At 51.7% G+C, this 19,767-nt stretch overlaps 1 protein-coding gene and 1 long non-coding RNA gene across 8 annotated transcripts; one reads left to right on the top strand and one right to left on the bottom strand.

The window, feature by feature from the left end:
- Nucleotides 1–352: 352 nt before the first annotated feature.
- On the bottom strand, nt 353–6,137 carry LOC105073305 (uncharacterized). 6 transcript variants are annotated; one of them, XR_012499500.1, is made up of 6 exons: nt 5,843–6,137; nt 4,909–5,235; nt 2,150–2,990; nt 1,343–2,008; nt 1,059–1,222; nt 353–468 (listed from the first exon to the last, which is right to left on the bottom strand). It is a non-coding gene; the product is annotated as an uncharacterized LOC105073305 (long non-coding RNA). The 6 variants fall into 6 exon arrangements; XR_012499499.1 differs by having other exon boundaries at nt 1,343–2,990; XR_012499501.1 differs by having other exon boundaries at nt 353–447; nt 1,343–2,990.
- Nucleotides 6,138–6,196: 59 nt separating this feature from the next.
- Nucleotides 6,197–15,792, top strand: COPZ2 (COPI coat complex subunit zeta 2). 2 transcript variants are annotated; one of them, XM_074342963.1, is made up of 9 exons: nt 6,197–6,354; nt 7,078–7,152; nt 8,664–8,745; nt 9,309–9,400; nt 9,942–9,997; nt 10,656–10,733; nt 12,802–12,853; nt 13,482–13,520; nt 14,165–15,439. In XM_074342963.1, exons 1-9 carry the CDS (start codon nt 6,244–6,246, stop codon nt 14,216–14,218), a joined length of 639 nt encoding a protein of 212 aa, XP_074199064.1. In that variant the 5' UTR covers nt 6,197–6,243; the 3' UTR covers nt 14,219–15,439. The 2 variants fall into 2 exon arrangements, with proteins under 2 accessions (XP_074199064.1, XP_074199065.1); XM_074342964.1 differs by lacking the exon at nt 14,165–15,439 and adding an exon at nt 15,446–15,792 and having other exon boundaries at nt 6,198–6,354.
- The last annotated feature ends 3,975 nt before the right edge of the window (nt 15,793–19,767 follow it).

The raw sequence follows: 19,767 nt of genomic DNA, 5'->3' as shown, positions 1-19,767 counted from the left end.
TATTTTAAGAAGACAGAAGGAAAAATTGCATACTAAAAGTGGCCACCTGTTTGACACAGCAAATACAGAACAATTTTAAACCCTGTCATAGTTTTGAAAAAGCAACAACTGGGCAATCCTATATGGGGAGTCAGGGAACCTTAGCACCAACAGTGGGACAGTCCATTTGTATTTTCCAAGTTTCTTTTGAGCTACATAGCTGGGTACCAGCTGCCTGGGATAAGAAATAAAGTCATGTAGTGTATATAAGACTTACAAGAATCAAGATAAATATTCACTGAAATGGCATTTGTGGGTGGGACTGCCACACTGGGGAGATAACATGTGATACTCTCATGACACTTTGAAAGCCTAAATTCATTTGGTCACTTTAATGGCTTATAGCTTTGTTGAGATAGCGCTCTTGTCCATCCTCTCCTTTCCTTTCTCTCCTTTCTGGGGTCCTGGCTGTGGAGAGAGCAGCAGGCTCTGAGAATAGGAGGGGCTCCATGTTAATCCTTAGAGAAGGGGCTGGGAGAGGTGTAGAGTCTTTTGTTTTTGCCCACACTATCCTGTTCCTTTTCTTTTGCCTCCCAGCTTCAGGGACTGTGTTTAAATGTGTATAATAAGTGAGTGTAAACTGGGAGAGAGATGGATCAGAAACTGTATTATTGGATTAAAGAACGACAGGGTAGTTTGAAAAAATTTCCTGCTCAGCAGTTACAGAAAGATGGGAAGAAAAAGGGGAAAACAATTTCTGGCCCATTGCAAGGGCTGAGGAGAATGTAGGTGCAAATAAAGTCTCAGCAGCAGGTGGTTAGGCCTGGCACGGTGTGGGTGTCCAGGATATTTAATATTTTCCTTGGAGGGTGGAGATTGAAATACTGTCTTCTACTCTGTCTAGAGTTCCAGGTCAAGTCTGAACTGAGCAGGTGCAAACCTCCTTCGCAGAACCCACTGATTAACCTTGTGAAATCCAGGGTGTATCCATCTTCACCGGGGAAGCTACCCGCCTCCCTCCCCCACAACACTCCTCCTCCCCCCTCTTTGCCTGGGACAGCTGTTAATAGGACAATTACCCAAGAAGCAAAAGAAAGATCCCGTGCTGATGTGTCATCAGTCCTGGTTTATCCATTAAGTCAGAGGGAGAAGACCACTGGAAAAAGTGAGCGCATGCACTTGCTCCCTAAGGGAGAGGCTGAGAGCCATCAGTAGAACCAGGCCTTGACGGGGAGACTCCAGGCTGCTCAGGAGAGGAGAGAAGGCAGTGGGAAGCCAGAAAGAGGGTTAGTTCTAATACACAGGGATTTAGGGTCATAAAAAGAGCCAGTTAACTACACTGAAATCTGATATGTTGACCCACCTTCCTCCTCAGGAAAAGCTTTTGCTGCCACCAGCAGGCACATCCATCCTCCAGTCATCCTGAGAGAATGACACCTGCCAGGAAACCCTCAGAGGAGGGAACGTGGGAAGGCAGGCTGGCTGCGGCTCAGAGTTCTTGTGGAATGGCAGAAATTGCTTTTTCCCCAAGGGCAAACCCAATCTTTCTGCTATTCTGGTTGCCCATTAGTTTTCCTTTCTTTAAAATTATTTTTATTTTTTTAAGATGAAAGTAGATCTATTCAGGGAGATTGCACACTCCATAGAGTGCAGGCCATCTCAGACGGCATAAACATGTTTTTAAATGTCCCTAGTCTATATAAATACTCTCACTCTCCAATTTGCAAGTATTCCAACAGAATGGATGAAATGGCTGCCTGAGATTTCCTTACCGCCCTTCTGAGAGATTCTAGGATTACATCCTGTCAATACTAAACGTTACCCTGTTTTGCAAGGAAATCAATTAGTTTTCCAACTAATTCAGACATCTGGCCCCCTTTCTTACATGGTAAACATCATTAGCAAGCTTGTTACCATTAAACCATCAAAAGAGGTAAAGCTCTTCTGCAAGCTAGCCTCTTCCCTGTACACTCTTCCCATGGCTGTCTTAGAAGATTGCTTCTCAACCCTGGCTGCACATTAGAATCACCTGGGGGACTTGTAAAAGCTATCAGTGCCCAGGTCCCACCCCCAACCAATTAAATCACAGTCTCTCAGAGCAGCCTGGGGCGTCAGGATTTTGTAAAAGCTCCTCAGGTGATTCTTATGTGCAGCCAGAGTAGAGAATCACTAGCTTGGAGCAGGAATCCAAGTTGGGTAAAAAAGAACAGCAGCGATAATGCACAAGCACAGACTAGAATCACCACCTGACTTTAGGATGTCCTCCTTCTCAGTCGTAACATGTTGTCTTCCTGGACCTATCCAATGAAAACGCCTCATTGGTCACTCATGCCTTGGTGTAACATCTCATGAAGCTGGGTTCGGCCATCCCGTACGTCTCACCACACTGTCCCAAACAATGTTGGGTAATTTGCTTTGTATAGCTCTCAGTGCGGCATGTCATAATCAGCAAGGTACTACTGGGGGGAGGAGTGGATATTTTGGATTCAGAGTTGCGTTCAAGTCTGGCTCTGCCACGTATTATTTGGGCCCTCCTAAACTAAAATGGAGATGACAATGTACATATTCACATTTAAAAATCAGATCCTGTGTATAAAGCCATTCATGCATGGGTAGAGCTAAGTGTGAGGTCCCTTTCTCACTCAACTCTCTACAACGTTATCCCAGAGAAAGCCAAACATGTTGCAGAAATGAGAGCTGTCCTTAGAATGGTCAACTGGAAACATCCTGCCGACAGAGCAGGGAAGCTTTTGTTTTCTCTCTGGAGGATTCCACAAGCACACACCTCACACTACACACACACCTCCCCCTCTTGACATTATAGCAGGAAGGATAGAGAGAGGCTGTTACCCGAGGGAGCTGTTTCTTCTTCTCACACAAGAACAGATGCTAAAATCCTAGGACAGACAGCACAGAATACGGCAGCAGGCGGGTGAGTCAGAGGAAATGGGATGGTCTCACCTCCAAGATACACCAAGGCCCAGAGGGGACACTTTTGAATCACTAGGCTCCTAGAGACGCCAAAGGGCAGAGACATATGTGTATGTGTTTTTACTACCAATTCTTGTAATAAAGGAGAACAAATCTGACTATATTGGGTCTGTTCCTTTAGTTTTAACCACTGTGCCCTGCTTTCTAGGCTGTTTTGCTAGCTGTGCACCTTTTGTAAAACAATGTTGCCTTTAGCCTGAAATATACAGGAGAGCCTATTCTAGGGGCTCTGACCTTTTAAGGATGTTAGCACTTCTACATTTATGTAGAGTTGGCAAGTTGCAAAATAGAGAATAACCTTTGCTTGTTGGAGGTTTACAGGGACACCATGGCCTGACCCACAGGGACACCTACAAGAACAAAGAATTCCTGCAGCAAGAAGTTTGCAACAACGAACCACACCTCCTCCCCAGTTTTTGTTTGTTTGTATAAAAGGAGCCTGTATTCTGACTGGAGTCGGATTGTTCTCCATGACACTCGTCTGCCATCCTCTCGGTCTGCCGGCTTTCCGAATAAAGTCATTATTCCTTGCCCCAACACCTTGTCTCCCGATTTATTGGCCTGGCATGCAGCGAGCAGAACAAGTTTGGACTTGGCAACATTCTGAGTCCAGCTCCTCCATAGACCCCAGCTGGTAGAGTTGCACACAGCACCTCCCCCCTGGGCTCCCCCACCCCAACCCAAGGAAGCTGAGAGCTGAGAAACAGCAAGGAAACTGCTTTTGAACCCAGCTCTGGCTTCCTCATTCCGGGAGGCTCTCCAGGGTCTTCTCTTCTGCTGCACTTACACGCTTCTCAAGGGCTGCCAGGCTTACACTTAAGTCCTTTTGGGGTGATGCTCCATGGGAGACACTGTCCTGACACTACACATGGACCTTGTGCTTTTACACAGAATCCCATCAAAGTGGGGCCCAGAGGAGGGAAAGGAGTTCTGGGGTCTCTGTTGAGGGAGACTGGGGAGGAGCCATCATTGGGGAAAAATCTCTTCCTTGAAAAGTTCTACTTGAGCACACTGAATTTACTTAGTCACCACTGCACTTAAGCTGTAAAGAGATCCTGGTGACTTTAACAATAGCAACCCAGGTGGTGCAGGTGGTGGTGCTGAGGATTTGTAGGTCCTCAACTTCCTTCCCAGCCTTCTCTCACCCCCCACCCCTCTACCTCTCTCCAGTGTCTTGTCAACCACTCTCCTGTAACTAACTACCCACCTACCTCTCTCTGCAGAGCACACCAGCTCTCTAGGTCCCCTGTCTTCCTCCTCCCTTCTTCTACAAGCTGACCCTCTCCCACTGTGGGTACCATATGCCACACAGAGGCTAGGAAATGCCACTGGAAGCTTTCTGGTGCTGTCTTTGTAAATATGAGCTAATAATGGACTAGCTCACAGAAATATTAAAGCATCAAAATAATCAAATCAGTATTTTTAATAACATATTGAGCTGACATGACCACTGACATCACTTCTGATGATCTGGAATCCAAACAAATAAAGTACTGTGTCTTCTCCCCTCATTATACCAAGTAGCGCTGATTAATGTTCATTATTATAGCTCTGGTAGCCTGCAGGGAAGATTCAGATGCCTTCTAAGTCATCACAAAAGGAGGTGCGATAGATGTTTCCTCAGATGTCTGTGTGGCTCGCTCCCTCACCTCCTTCGGCTCTTTGTTCAAATGTCACCTTCTTGAAGGCTTTCTCAAATGACCCTCATGAAACTGGCATACTGTCCAGCCTCTCCCCACCCCTTACATTCCTGATACCCATTCCTGCTCTATTTTTCTTCATAGCACTTATCACCAGCTCACATATCTATTTTATTCATTTACCTGTGTATTTTCTGTCTTGCACAGAAATTCGTGCACACACAAACACTTGAATAAGCTCCATGCGAGCAAAGATCTTATGTTGGCTACTGTTCCATCACAGTGGCTAAAAACGTACCTGCTACACGGCACTCAGACTTTGTCCAGCATATAAAATATGGTTTCGTCGGACCTATTACGTGCCAGGCTCTGTCTGGGGCAAATTAGTAAAAATGATATTTAGAGATTAAGAAAAGTACAATAAAAGAAATATGTAGGGTGCTGAGCTAGAAACTGGGACAGCAGAGACCTACGAAGTTAGATTCGGTGCTTGTCAGAGAGGGCCTTTTAGAGATGACACTGAAGTTGAGATGAAGAATGAGAAGACTTGGTACTAGTCAGCAGAGGAAAACCCCATCCCCCAGCCATCTGGGATGAGGGAGTGTGGCACCCAGCATAAGAGGACCTGAAGAGAAGAAGAGGGAGGAAATTTTTAGTCTGAAACCTGGGTTCCACCTCCATGCAACTATTTATTAGCTAAACAGTCTTGAAAAGGTCACATAAACCTGGAGCCTCCCTTTCCTTAAAATGGGGGTGAGACCACCTACTTCACAGGTGTGAGCCCTCTTAGATAATGTATGGGATAGTGTTGAAGTGTAAAATGCACGCCTGGTGTTGTGATGGGTAAATGGGTAAGTACTGTGAACTCCGTACCCTTCAAGTGTGAATCTGCCACTGGCCTCGAGGATCCTGAAGGGAAAGCTTGTCCTCTGGTATACTCAGACCAAAGGCACCCAAACATGGGAAAGCCTGACGCCATTCACTGGTGGAGCATTTATGCTGCTAGGCATCTGTCTCGTTTCAGATTGTGTCCTGTCGTGCCTGTGTCTTGGGAGAATTCTGCTGAGGTGTCCGGGCACCATGGCTCCCTTGCCCAGGTCGTGTGAGAGGAGTGGGAGAACTTCTTCTGCACAGAGGGGTTCCTCTAGAACTGTCCTCATCGGCTCCCACTGCTAGAAGCTGTCTCTGAGACCCAAAGGATGACCTGATACATCTGTCCCCACGGTACCTACCAGGAGTCAAAAGACAGACTGGACTTCGCCCGTGTTTTCTGCTGGCCTCACGACAGCCTGCGGACGTCGATGCAAACCAAACCCACAAGCCAGAGAGAAGTTAGGAGGGGAAAGAGGGGCCGGTCCTGGGACACGGAGGATGCCGAGAGCTCTGGGCTTTGAGGGGCGGAGGGCGAGGGAAAGGAGAGGTGGGGGGAGGAGGGCTGGGGTGTGGGCGCAGGCGGAGAGGGCGGGAAGAGGGGGCGAGGAGGAAAAGGCCGCGGGGAAAGGAAGCACCCGCGCGGAGGGGCAGAGGGGGGCGGGCGCGAGGCCGGCGGCCGCCGGGGAGGGAGCGGGCGGCGGCCTCGGGGGGCGGCGGGCGCGGGGCGGGGCGGCGCTGTCAGCGCGAGGCGGCGAGCGGAATGCAGCGGCCGGAGGCCTGGCCACGTCCGCACCCGGGGGAGGGGGCCGCGGCTGCCCGGGCCGGGGGCCCGGCGCCGCCCGTCCGAGCCGGGGATCCCGCGGGGCTGCGGGTACGGAGCGGGCGGCGGGAGCCAGAGAGGCTGGGGGCGTGGGGGGGGGGGGTGCGCCAGCTCGCGAGCCGCTCGCCGGACGCCAGGGAACTTGGTGCCGCCAGGACGGGCCGGGGAGGGGCGGCGCCCGCACAGGCAGAAAAGTTCTCGAGGAGGCCGGTCTGCGTCCGCGCGGGCGACGTTCTGCCGCAGTCGGAGCGGGCTGGGGCACGGCTCGGCCGAGCTGGATTGCGCTTCTCCCGGAGGTCCCGGGAGCAGAGGGGCCGTCCCGGGCCGTGGGCTGTCGGGCGTGCTTCTGGAGGCCACCCGGGCCGGGGGGCTGGGGGCGCGCGGAGAGCGCGGGTCCAGCTTCGGCCGAGGGCCGCTGGAGGAGGAGGAGGCTCGGCGCCGCTGTCCCCCCCGGCCCAGGTTCTGTGATACACTCCGACTCGGGCTCTGGAGCAGTCAGTGCATGACAGAACTTGGGCCCGGAAGGACCTTCTGCACCCCATGGGCACAGCGCCCAATCCGGGCCTGCAGTGGAACATCTGCCTGGGAGAGGAGCAGGGCACCCAAGTGGCCCACGTGGCACAGGGTTGGGCCGGAACCAGCTGTGGACCTTTGTGGCTGGGGTTGCTGGTGCCTGAGGATGGACTCCTGGTGCCAGCAGATCCCATAGAGCCAATGACAGGGAGTCTGCCTTGAGTCAGGGGCCAACGGAGCTCTTCTCTTCCCCCATGTCAGTTGCAGGAACCTTCCCTCTACACCATCAAGGCTGTTTTCATCCTAGATAATGACGGACACCGCCTGCTGGCCAAGGTAACCTCCCGCCCTCACCGGAGGGCCCCTGAAGACCCTGTGCCACAGCCCCAAGCACAGAAGGGACTCTTCTGTCTCCTGTCACAGAGACCCCACTGTAGACTCTGTGACTCAGAGCATCTCAGCTGAGACCCTTCCAAAGGTCATCCTGTCCATCCTCCTGCCTTGTCAGACTGCTGGTCCCTGAAGGGGAAGCCTGTCTAGTCTCTTTCTACTCATGTTCCCTACCATGTCTTCTCCCCATCCTTTCCACTGGCCTGGGACCCAGGAGTTCTAGTCCCCAAATTCTAAACAAGCAACCTCCACTTTTCTTCTACAGCTCGGTTACCACTAAACCTTTAGAACCAGACAGGACTTTAGAGACTATGTAATCCAACTTTCATTTCACAAATGAGGAAAATGCGGTGTAGGGAAGCTCAGTGAGTTGCCTGAGGTGGTCACAGATACTAATATGAGAACAGAGGTCCAAACTCAGGTATTTTGACTTGAGGCTTAGTAGGGCGGTTTTTCACTGCAGTTCACTGCACAGTTATTTTGCTTCTATCCTAGTGAACGTGGCCAGGATAAACCAAACTAGAATAATCCAAAAATAAATGTTTACCATCAACACAATTAAGTAGAGTAGAGCTGTAGTACCTAAACTAGTTATGAAATGCATTATAGATTTTTCATTTGTTTGAGGCTGAAACTTTTTGTCTTCATGGCATTCAAATGAACTTGTTCACCACAGCAGTGGCTGGCAGGGAGACTACTATTTTGCAGATGGGGTCCTAAGTGGCAAAATCCACATGCAGGAGATTGAAAGCTGAGCTGAGCATCCCTTGCCCCAGCAGATGGTCCGAGGTAGCTCAGCAGTACCAATACCAGGGCTTCCTCCCAGCAGCTCACATCCATGTTCAGATGCAGAAGCTGAGTCAGAGAGTCAGCAAACCCAAACAAAACGGCATTGATTAACTTAGGCGGTGTGTGCTGGGAACTTTTCCTTAGACATTTAATCTTCACCATAACCCTGTCTGAGGTCAGACCATCGTTGCTGTTGAAACCCAGCTCTGCCCCTTACAACTGTGAGATGTCAGGGGAGCTACCTGACTTCTTCACATCTCAGTTTCCCCATCTCTATAATGTGGATAATAAAGTTGCTGTTGTGATTGTTATTGTGTTAAAGGGCCCCTGGCTCTGCCATCTTTCCTGCAAACTCCGGTTAGTGTAGAAACTGTGACCAAGTGACCATGCCAGTCTTTAGCTCACTGCACATCTGCTGAATGTTCAGAGGCCTCCAAGAAATCAGGAGAGAACTCCAAAAGCAGGCCTCAGAATTCTTCTCCTTTCTATGACTTTCTTTGCTCAGAATTTGTATTTATGGGGAAACAATGAGCAGATGGACCAAGAGGGCAGTAAAGAGGAGACGGGGAACGGCAACAGAGTCCCGCTTGGCTAGCACCCACCACTCCCTGCCATCCATCCAGGCCCTGTGGAACAGCTGTCACCTTTTCTCCTTCCCTTTCTCATAGTATTATGATGACACATTCCCCTCCATGAAGGAGCAGATGGCCTTCGAGAAAAATGTCTTCAACAAGACCAGCCGGACTGACAGTAAGTGTCCGCCTCTTCCTCGCCCAGAACCCTCAGATGCACAACGTCATCTTCTCCATCTGGACACATCTGTCCCCATCGGCCTCACACACCCACAGGGCATTCTTTCTTCTTCAGAGGTGCTTTTTCTCTCCTTCCCAGCTGTTCTTTTCTCCCTTCCTCCAGTGTGCCTTCACTCCCCTTCTTCTCAAACCAACCCCCCCCACCTTCCAGCACACCTGAACCTCTCCCTCAGTGGAAGAGGACAACTGTGTTGTGGGTCCCCCACCAGCCTGGGGCTGGTGCAAGGCATTGCATATGGGGGTGGAAGGTTGACCTTGAACGGGGTTTGTTGACTCCTCGGAATGAGGCAGTCAGTTGCTAGAAAAGGAGTGGAGTCTTGGGGGAAGGGACACAGAGTAGCCTAATGGTGGTGTCCCTAGTGCTCGTCTTTCCAAAGGTTCTAGGCTTTCTAAAGTTTCTTTGGAAAGGGAAGAAAGAAATAGAGGGAGAGGTGCAGAGCTGGAGATGGGGACAAGGGATCAGGCAGAGGTGACCAGACTGAAAGTTCCCTTCACTTCCAGGTGAGATTGCGTTTTTGGGGGGCATGACCATCGTCTACAAGAGCAGCATTGACCTCTTCCTGTATGTGGTGGGCTCATCCTCCGAGAATGAGGTGAATTCAGGAGGTTGGGGTGACAAGGAGGGTCTGTCTGTGGGGGAATGGCTTAGAGTCTGGGGTAGAAGCTGGGCTCTGAAGGCTCACTGTTGGTACCTCTCCTTCTAGGCTTTGGGGGACTGGGAGCAGCCAGAATGGTTCTTTTTGGAATAATTCATACCCATGATGCCCCTTAGATTCCTTGGGTACCAGAAATGAAGTCCTCTGTAGGGACCCTTTGTTTCTGTCTTTTTATTTTTCTTTCTTTTTTTTTTTTTTAATGGAGGTACTGGGGACTGAACCCAGGACCTCACTTTGTTTCTTAAACATCACTGGAGAAGGATGTACTCAGTTTCCCACAGTGGGCACTCCAGTGCTTCCCAACCCAAACACGGGGAGGCGCCCTCTCAGGTCAGGCTGCATTCAGGCTCCAGCCCTGTCCTATGGGAAAAGGGACAGCTGCCCACCACTGCCCACACAGATAGGCTCTGAGGTTCCCTTTCGGCCTTCTCAAACTCAAGTCTCTTGTTTTCCTCCTCCTGTGTCGGCCCACCCCCAGCTGATGCTCATGTCTGTGCTCACTTGCCTGTTTGAGTCCCTGAACCACGTGTTAAGGTGAGTGATGTAAGTGATGTCCTCTGTCCTCCAAGGCCCCCATCCCCTTAGGCCTTGATACATCACAGAGGCAGGGCCCTTCCTACCTGGTTTTCTCCTGAGGTCCCCACAAGACTAAGGCTGGAGCCAGAGCATCCTACTGCAAGGCCCCTGCCTTTTACCTGATCACACGTGGCTATAGCCAGAAAATGAGACCTAAAGAAGCTAAGTGATTTGCCTGAGGTTACAAGCTATTTATGTCAGAGCAGAGATTCAAATTCAGGTTTGACTTGAAGCTCAGGGTGGTTTTCCCTCCACCCCGATTCAGTGATCTAGCCTGGGCAAGCCGAACTCGGATAACCCAACGATAAATGTCCGCAGTCGACACAATTAACTATGGTAGAGCTGAACTGAACTGCTATGAAATACCTTAGGGTGGGCATAGGGTCAGTGACCAAAGTGTGGGAGGTTGGGTAGGGGGAGCTGACAGAAGCAGAGCCTTTGTGCTGGAATCCCTTGCACAGGTGCTGCCTTCACTGCCCTTGACATTCTCCTTCCTGTGCTTGTTGTGGCAGGGTGGGAAGTGAGGCAATCTTTGGAGAGAGAGGGTCTGCCCACCTAGGCGGGGACCCAGCTCCTCCTGACTGCGGGGAGGTTCTGAAGCTGTGTCTGCCTTCAGGAAGAACGTGGAGAAGCGCTGGTTGCTGGAGAACATGGACGGAGCCTTCCTGGTGCTGGATGAGATCGTGGATGGCGGGTGAGGAGTGGGGAGAGAGGGGCTGGTCAGGGACACTCACAGCAGGAGGTGCCTTTGGGGGTCATCAGCTCTCGATTGCACCCAGCACATTGTTGGCTCTCTGGCCAACTTCTCCCTCCCTTCCTGCAGCATATTCCCGGTGATCCCATCCCCCCATGCCACTCATGAGTTTGGAGACTGACTTCAGTGTAGGCCAAAGTCAAGCACACAAGAAAGTAATCTGATGTCAAACTATGGCTGGTTGTTGACTAGGCAGGGTCTGGGGGGAACGGTTTGCTCTCCAGTGCCCAGGAAAAGCAGGCAGCACAGAAACTTGCCCCTTCCTGGAAAGACTTCACTCAGGCAGAGCCCTGCTACCACCACACCTCCCGCTCTTAGATGACCTTTCCAACACTGGCTAGATGCATGACCTGGGCCAGTTCCTTATTTTCCATATTTTCTCCATCTTTCAAATGGTGATGATAAAGGAACCACCTCAAAGGGTGTGGGGTTAAATGAGGTTATGCAGGTGAAGCTCATGGTTCTCTTTCTATAAACGTTTCCTCCTGTTGGTATACAATTATATCCTTAGGAAGCTGGGAGCTCTTATGAGAAGGGTTGGTTAGTGAATTTCCTTGGGGGGCAATATTCAGGGAGAAAAAAAAGTTCTGGCTCTGGGGCAAAGGATAATGGAAACTGCTCATCTTGAAGACATCCACATGCCTCTTATCATTACATCCATTTTACTGATGAGGAAACAGGCTCAGAGATTCAAGTGACTTGCCCAAGATTACGTGGCGAGGGAGTGGCAGGGCCGAGATTTAAAGCCATGTACGTGTTTTGAGAGACTGCTCTTTCCATGGCCCTATACCACACTGCGGGGGGGCAGAGGCTCTGGGGCTGGGGTACTGTGGAATCCTCCCTCCTTCGCTCTGTAGCTGTTGACCCCCTGCTACTGCAAGGCCTTGTGCTAACTGCTAGGACTGAACAGTGAGGGGAATAAGACCAGGTCTTGTGGAATATACGATTTGTGAATACACTTCCGTGGAACCTCTTTAAGTAAAACTCACATACACGCAATTACAGATACAAAATGAGGTGCAGGGCCTTAAAAGGGGCCCTTCCTTGCAAGAGAGGTTGTAAACTTTATCAGCTTCTGGTCTGTAACCCTAGTAGGCCCAGTTTCTGCCTGCTGAGGGACTCACAGTTTCCCCCCAGTGAAAATCAGGAGCTATACTTCAATAAAAATGTGTATGTGTATATATACACAGACACACACACACATATACACACACATATGTGTGTGTGTGTATATATATATACACACATACATAAAAATAGTAGATAAAAAATTACTAAATGGAAAAAAAAAATCAGGGAAGTGTTAGTGGAGGTAATAGCTGAACTGGAGCCTCGGCCTGGGATGTCTGTGTAAAGGACCTCTGGTGAGGGACCTGGGGCTGCAAGTGCCCCTGTGAGGAGCCTGGAAGAGGCTCTCAAGAAGTGTTTGTTCACTTCCTTCTGCCCTGGAGGAGCCTCACTCAGTCCCCATGGGCCCTACCCCACAGTGACCAGCCCTCACCCCTGCACATACCCACACATGGCCCCAGAGCACCCCCAGGGCATGAGAGAGTTGCCAACTAGCTGAGAAAAGCCTCCACGTTTGGGTCTATCAAAAGGGAAGGTAGGTTCTGATTTTGGGAGTTCCATGGTATAAAATAATAGTGAAACAAGATAGAGACCTCAGAGGGGCCTCCCCCCCTTCACTGTACCTGAATCCATCCCTAGACCCAGAGGTGAAGTGAATTTTCTAGAGCTCTTGAGTTTTTGAACCCCTGCTTTTGACAACCTGATCATTCTAGACTGGACTGCCCTCACCTGACCTCTAAGTGTTTGCTCAAGTGTGTGAGAATCTGGGCTGAAGGCTTTCCGTGGTGAGGGAGTTCTAACTTGAGCAATAGCAGCAGTAAGGTACCTTGAGGGGAGGATGTTGCAGGATATGGCAAGGGAGGGAAGGGCTTAGCAAGGAAAGGAGGCAGAGGGGCGAAGCATGTGGTTAATTTTCCTCTTGGTTTCTCTCATCTTGTAGTGTGATTCTGGAGAGTGACCCCCAGCAAGTGATCCAGAAAGTGAATTTTAGGGTAAGAGTCACGCTGTATCCCCCCTCACTCCCACCTCCCCCAGGCTGCCCTTCCCATCCTCCCCACCTCCTGTCTTCCCTGTGTCTGGGCTGCAGGACCCGGATGGTGGGAGTACAAGCTCCTCCAGCAGAAGAAACCAGTAAGCAGATGCATTTGTAGGGGGAGTGGCAGTCTGGGGGGTATTGGTTAGTAAAAGAGATCTCTGTCCTCTCCCCCTGTAGAGAGAGACAAACACCTCACCATCCTCCCTGGTGGAAAGCACCGACTGGGGAAATAAATCAGTCCTCAGAGACACCAGGTGGCTGCCTTGGGCTTGGAGCTGGAGTTGGGGTATAGATGGAATCTCCCTGCCTAGTTTGGCTTCTCATGTTTGGATGAAACCTTTCCTCTCATCTTTATTCCCCCATCAATCTCTTGCCCACCTTACACCATAGACGGCCTTGGGGGTCCTGGCTTCTAAATGACAGGCCCTAGGACTTCCACTAAGTGTGATACACATCCAGTTTGTGATCCTCTAATCACTGCCTCCCCTCACCGCTGCCCCCCACAAGCCTCTTTCCTTCGCCTCTCTTTCTTCATCCAATACCCTTGCCCTGGCTTGACCACCTTTGACTCTGCTTCCCTGCAGGCAGATGACAGCGGCTTGACTGAACACAGCGTGGCCCAGGTAGGCCCCCTCTGTCTGCCTTGGTCAGAAATGGGTTAGAGAGAGGAGAGCAGAGCATCCCAGAGGGGACCCAGGGGGCTGTCAAAGCTGAGAAATCAGGGGTGCAGGGGGGAAGGGATGAGGCAGTGACAGGCCACCTCTTAGAGACAGTCATTGGAGGCTTCTAGGGTCCCCGAGGTGATGTGGAGCTGGGTATTAATAAATGATGGATGACTTCCCAGCAGCTCACCTCATCTCTGGCTTGATGTAGTTGGATTGAAACCCAGGATGAGCCCACCCTGGAGAGAGCTGGGTCACTTGTTCCCCAAGGCAGTCTGGGAGCTCAGGCTTCTGATGCTTCCTCCAGACCGGAGAAGATACCAAAGAGAGTTTTCCTCCAAACCCTCACCCCTAGCTGTTTAAGGTGAACACTGAGATTGTTAAGAGACCCTTAGACCCATGACAGGGTCTAATCCTCACCACTTGCCACCTTGTCCCGAGTGACCTGACTGTGGAAAAGTCTACCCCTGCCAGTCCCCGCCGTGGTCCTGTCTGAGGGGTGCATGTGGGGCAGGGGGGAGGTTTCCGGATCTGTGGCCTGACTGGTTTCCCAGTGTGCAGACTTCCTGCTTGTCAGGCTTGGCCTCCATTCTGTCTGCCCGCAGGTCTCTCTGCCCAGACTAACCCTGCTTTTATGGAGCTTCCTGCCCTGGCACTAACTTCCTCCTGCTGTGGTGGCCCAGGCCGAGATGGGCCTGTGCCGTCCCGTGTGGAGCCCCAGGAGTGGTGCCCACTGTCCGGTGACTGCCCTTTGTGCCTACTCTGCCTCTCCCCTTCCCGGTTCCCCATGCCTCCTCCTACCCCACTGAGGTGAATGCAGCCCTGTGGCAATTCTCAGGCCAAGGAGGTTAAGGAGCAAAGAGCAGGGCAGTTAAGAACAGGGCTGCTGGCGTGAGTCATCCCAGGATATATGTTCGACCTTATCACCTACATGCTGGGTCACTGAGGGCAAGTTCCTCAACCTCTCTGGGCCTCACATAATCACACGACATTCCTCACAGAGTTATTATGAGAATTAGATGAGCTAATACATGGAAAGCTCTTAGCACAGATCCTATTTTCCAAAGGGAGAAAGAATGAAGACATAGCACTTTAAATGAAATTCTTGAGTAAAAACCAAGGAAGTTGCAGGTAGTGAATGGGAGATGGAAAGAAGAGAAAGTTAGATTCCAGCTGGGAGAAGGAGAACCCCAGGGCTAAGCTGTCCCTAAGAGAGGGCAGGAGGAAGGGACACACAGTGTGGGATGGGCCTTCTTCAGAAAGGAATGAGGCTTGATGGCTGGAGGAGCCATCTGAGGGACATACCTGGGGTCCCCACCATGTTGTCATGGATTTGTATAAACATGGGACTGAGGCCATTTCAGCAGGATGTGAGAGTGAACACATTTGAGCGCAGGTGTCCCCCGGCAGACTCTGGCCAGGAACCCTTTGCCAGCTGTGCCACATCAGCAGCAGGTTGGGTGGGGTGTTGAGGATACACTGCCAGCCCAGTCCAGAGCTAGGGGTTTGCTGAGGTGTCTGGGCTCAGGAAGCGTCAGGCCAGGGCGTCTCTGCCCGGATGTGGCATTGTGGGCTGGAGCTCGCATGGCCTGGTGCGGGGGAGACAGGGCTGCTGCCACACCCTGGCTGCAGATGCAGGAACTGGAGGGCTGGGCAGGTTCTGGCCTGGACTGGTGGTTGGCTGCAGCCAGTGTGAGCTGCTCATTCAGTCTTGATGGCCTGTCCCCACTGAAACCAGGCAGAGGTGAGCTGCTGCCACCTAGTGACCGGGGATTGCAGGGACACTTAGAGAAGGTGGCTGTAGACCTCCCCCTCACTGCAGTTGTTAACATACTTGACATTCCCCCTAGTAATTCTCTCAACCTTCCACACCCCACCCCACCCAGGTTCTTCAGTCTGCCAAGGAACAAATTAAATGGTCGTTACTGAAATGAAGGCTGTGCATTCAAGGCTCCCTACCCCCAGATCATTCCCCCCCCAAATCCTGGCAAAAGCACAAAGACCCCAGGGGACACTGGAGACCCCTCTATATCCCCGGGCCCTCCCAGAACTGACTCCAGAGGTCTCTGGCCAGGGACTCTGAGATGCAAAGATTTGGCTTCAGCATTGAGTCACGCCTTCTCACTGCCCTGGCCTGCCCTTTCTGCCGTGAGAACCAGCTGAGCTGCCTTTACTCAGACCTTAGGCATCCCTGGCCCCAGAGCACAAATAAACCTGCTTTTATCTCCTGCCAGTGGTCTCCTTCTCTCTTGGCCTGGGAAGAGTGTGTGTGCGTGTTCCGATAAGGGCTTCTGCACTCTGCGTGGCTTGTCTTCAGAATGCCCAGCACCATGCATCCTTGTGGTTGTGTGATTGGGGAGAGGGGTGGGTCAATGAAAAGGGAACAATTTAACATAGTGAGGGGGTATGACACTGATACTCGGACCCAATATGTGGTGGGGAGGGCTGGGTATGATTGTGTGACATGATAAAAGAGTTATGGTGGGAGGAATGTGTATTTGGGGGGAAAAGGAGAACAGAAGATGGTACAGACATGGTGGCCCCGCTAGGGATTCTTTGAGTCACTTTTTCCATTATCAGCCTCCAGAAGGGAAGGGCGGAAGGCTTCCTCCAGAAAAACTGAGAAACAGCACGCCTGTTTTTCTTGGCATTCTCGGGACCGCGGAATTCCTATGCTGGCAATTACCCTGGGCACTAGAGCCCTGCAAGCTCGCCATGGCTAGGCCCGGATGCTAGGGGCGAGGAAGCAATGGCCAGGTCCACCGTGCATTTGTGTCCAGAGCACCCGGTGCGCCCGAGGGTGTGAAGAATTGCAGGTTCAGAGGGAGAGACGGGCGGAGGAGGATCCTAGGGGCAAATGCGAAGAATGGAGTGACTTTCGGGGCGACACGACTCCCCTTCTCTCTCCATCCCAGAACCTCTCCCTTTCTCTGACACGTACACTTTATGCATCCTGTACAGAAGTCCGCAAGAGTGTCTTAACGTTCCGCCCCATTCAGCTCGGTTCCCTCCATCTCTGCAGCCGCGGGTCCACGTCCCGCCCCCGGCTCCGCCCCTCGATGTTGCCCACCGCCAAGGGGAGCGCCGTCCCAGGACCGTATCCGCGATCCTATAGCGCCACCTAGAGGGAAAAGCGCTCCCTCAGGTCCCTCTCCCCCTACTAACTCCGCCCCCAGGGCGGGACCGACCCTAGCTCCAGCGAGTTAATCGCTGGTCTCCCACCCGCGTGGCAGGGCGTTGTCCCAGCAACCAGCACGCTGAACCCGCCCTGCTAGCTCCCAGCCAGCTCGGGCTCACGAATTTCCGCCAGCGGTTGCAGAAAAAAATCGGCGAACCCTGGGTGTTAATAGAGGCAGTCACTGCGGGTTATCACATCCTACATTATAAAACTCTCCAGGATTGGATATTTATAATGGGCATGACTACTTCTGTAATTAGAGGAAATGAAAAAGATATAGTTATGTAAACAAATAGATTGTAAATACTGCGTACATAACCATTCCAGTAAATAATGTAAAAAGGCAACTCCAAAAGGGGGAAAAAAAGTATGCAATTAAATGCTGTAGAGTTCAGGAGCCAGTGTAGCGACGGGAAATGAGAAATTTTCCAGAAATACTTTGGCAAAAGTGCGGCCTCATCCGGTGCCCGGCTCCATCCACCTCCTGTAAACAACTGCGAGAACCGGAGGGGCAAATTCAGTTCCTAGGAACCCGGCCGCGCCCACCCGGGTTCTGCAATTCCAATTGTGCAGGGACTAGACTGGCAAGGCCTGGCGCTTTGCACAAAATGGTTCACCGAATCCTATGGATTATGCGATGCTATCCCCATTTTATGGAGGGGCACACGAGGCTCTGAAAGGTTAAAGTATTTCCAACAGTTTTCTCAGAGCCGGGCTTGGGAGGGGGAATTGCTGAGAGGGGTGGGTTTCCCGCACTTTCTGCCCTAGGGCTGTCCGAACCCCTCGCCCACACAGGGACTGTACCGGCTTAAGAGGAATGAGCCGAGGGGGCGTGGCAGTGGGGAGAGGCAACCAGAGAGCTGTCCCCGCCAGCTGTGGCCAAGGATTTCGGGGAAGGTGGCCGCAGCGAAGCAGCCAACCCACGCCGGGAGGCGGGGAGAGGGCAGCGCAGAGGGCTGCGCAGAATCGCGGGGAGACCCAGAGAGCCTGGAAGGGCAGGGGTGCCGCCCCTTCCCGGGGATGCCAAGTTTACAGGCCCGGCTTTCCCGGGACTGAGGCGAAGGGCCCACGCGCCCCTGGCCCCTCCTCGGCGCCCGCAGCCCCGCAGAGCCGCCAGAAAGGAGGGCCTGGCAGTCTGCTTCGAGCTCTGTCCGCTGGTCCCGGCCATCCCCTCGCCCCTCCGACGTCTAATGAGCGCGGCCTCGGGCGCGAGCCTGCGGGCGCGGAGGGTAGCGTGGAGCTGGCGCCGGCGGGGGCGCCGTCTGCCCGCGACCGGTTTTCGGGAAGGGCAGTTGGCGGTTCCGGGCCGGAGAGGCCCCCGGGGCCTGCCTTCCCGTCTGCTCTCAACCCCGGGGCCCCTCCCCGCCTTTCTGCTCTAGTGGACGACTCAGTGGGTCTCGAGTATCTGTGGGGAATAGGGCTTAAGGGCGCCCCCTTTCCTCCTGCTGAATTGGCATCAGGGAACTTCAGAAAGAGCCCCAGAGGCTCAGGCCCAGCCAGAGGGCGTACACCGAAGCACTGGCCGGGGCTCGGGTGCACGGGGAACGCTAGCCACACCTAGACCGGGCTGGGGACAGAAAGGTAGTAACGTCAAGCCCTCGAACCCCCTTTTTACCACCCTGAGCCCTTGGCCCCCTCTCTGACTCCACACGCCCCCTGCTTAACGGCCATTGGCTGGCAGGAAGGCAGAGCTGGTCGGATTGGCCTGCATCCGGACAGTGATGGATGGCTCCCCGCTGAACGGACCGCGACCGAGAGGGCGTCTGCTTTGGCTAAAGCGGGACCAACCAGGCCTGAGAGCGGGTGGAGGATGAGCTGGAGGCTGGCCTAAGGCTCAAACTTCTGTGCTCTCAATCTCCCTTTGAACGCTACTGAGAAAAAAATCTTACCCCTGATGCCTAATAGACATCCTTCAACTCCGGAACCTGATGTAGGCAAAGGTGAATAATTTACCCAAAGTAGTTTGGGCACAACTCTATGGACCTCCCTTTCCCTCTTAACTGGATATCATTCGTGTAACAATATTCGTGTGCTCCGTTTGTTCATTCATTCATTCACTTATTCAAATATTCGAGTTTTTGCCAGGAGCCAGGCATTAGGGAAAGAAAGGGAGGGAGATGGATCAGCAAGTGACTGGGCCCAAATGTGGCAGTGGGGTAGGGGTAGAAGGTTGAAAGGAGAGAGATTCAAGGACTATTTCAAGGTAGAAATACCTTCTAAAAATCAAATGGTGTTCTTTGTCTTGCTCTAAGTGGTGGTAAAAATTCACAGAGCTTACACTTAAGACATATGTTCTTTCCTGTAGGTAAGTCATTACTTCAATTAAAAAAAAGAAAAAAGTAATCAAATTGCCACCAATTTTACTCGACGGTCAACATTTGTATGGTCTTCATCTGTTTCCTAATCTCTTCTTTATCTCTATCAACTAAAACCAGAAAATATCAGATGAGGATCCGAAGAAATGAGTGATTATGAAATACATGTAGACTTTATACTGTACATACAGACGAGTGCTGCCCCTCAAAATGGACTCTCCGGTAAAGAAAAGCAGTGTTGATAAAAACAATAATAGTAGTAGTAAAATAAAGTTTCTTTTGGAATAAATTATTTCAATAGACATTTACTAACTGGCTGTTCTGAGCCAGACACCTTGCTGGGGGTTGGTGGGAGCTTCTAAGGTAAATTGGAAGACACAGTTCCTGACCCAACAAGGTCACAACTTGACTGGGAACAAAGTTGTATATGCAGAAATCATAAGCATTGACAGAAGAGATGGTGTGTTACGTAGTATTTGATAGAAGGAAGTTGGGGAAAGAGACACTACAAAGGGAGAGATAGTATAAGCAAAGCAAAGAGGGAGAGAATCTCCATCAGGAATTGCAGGCAGGCGCAGGCAGCCCAAATGGAGGATGTGTGTCTCTGTGGGAGGCTGGGGTGTGTTGAGACATAAAGCTTCTCCCTCAACAAGTAGTGACTGGATCAATGTGAGCACTGAATGCCATGCTAAAGAATCTGCTGTTTACTGAGTTG

The sequence above is a fragment of the Camelus bactrianus genome, chromosome 16 (assembly GCF_048773025.1).
Source record: "Camelus bactrianus isolate YW-2024 breed Bactrian camel chromosome 16, ASM4877302v1, whole genome shotgun sequence".
Lineage (NCBI taxonomy): Eukaryota > Metazoa > Chordata > Mammalia > Artiodactyla > Camelidae > Camelus > Camelus bactrianus.
Note: the sequence above shows the minus strand (reverse complement) of the source record. Positions and strands in the feature narration are given on the sequence as shown.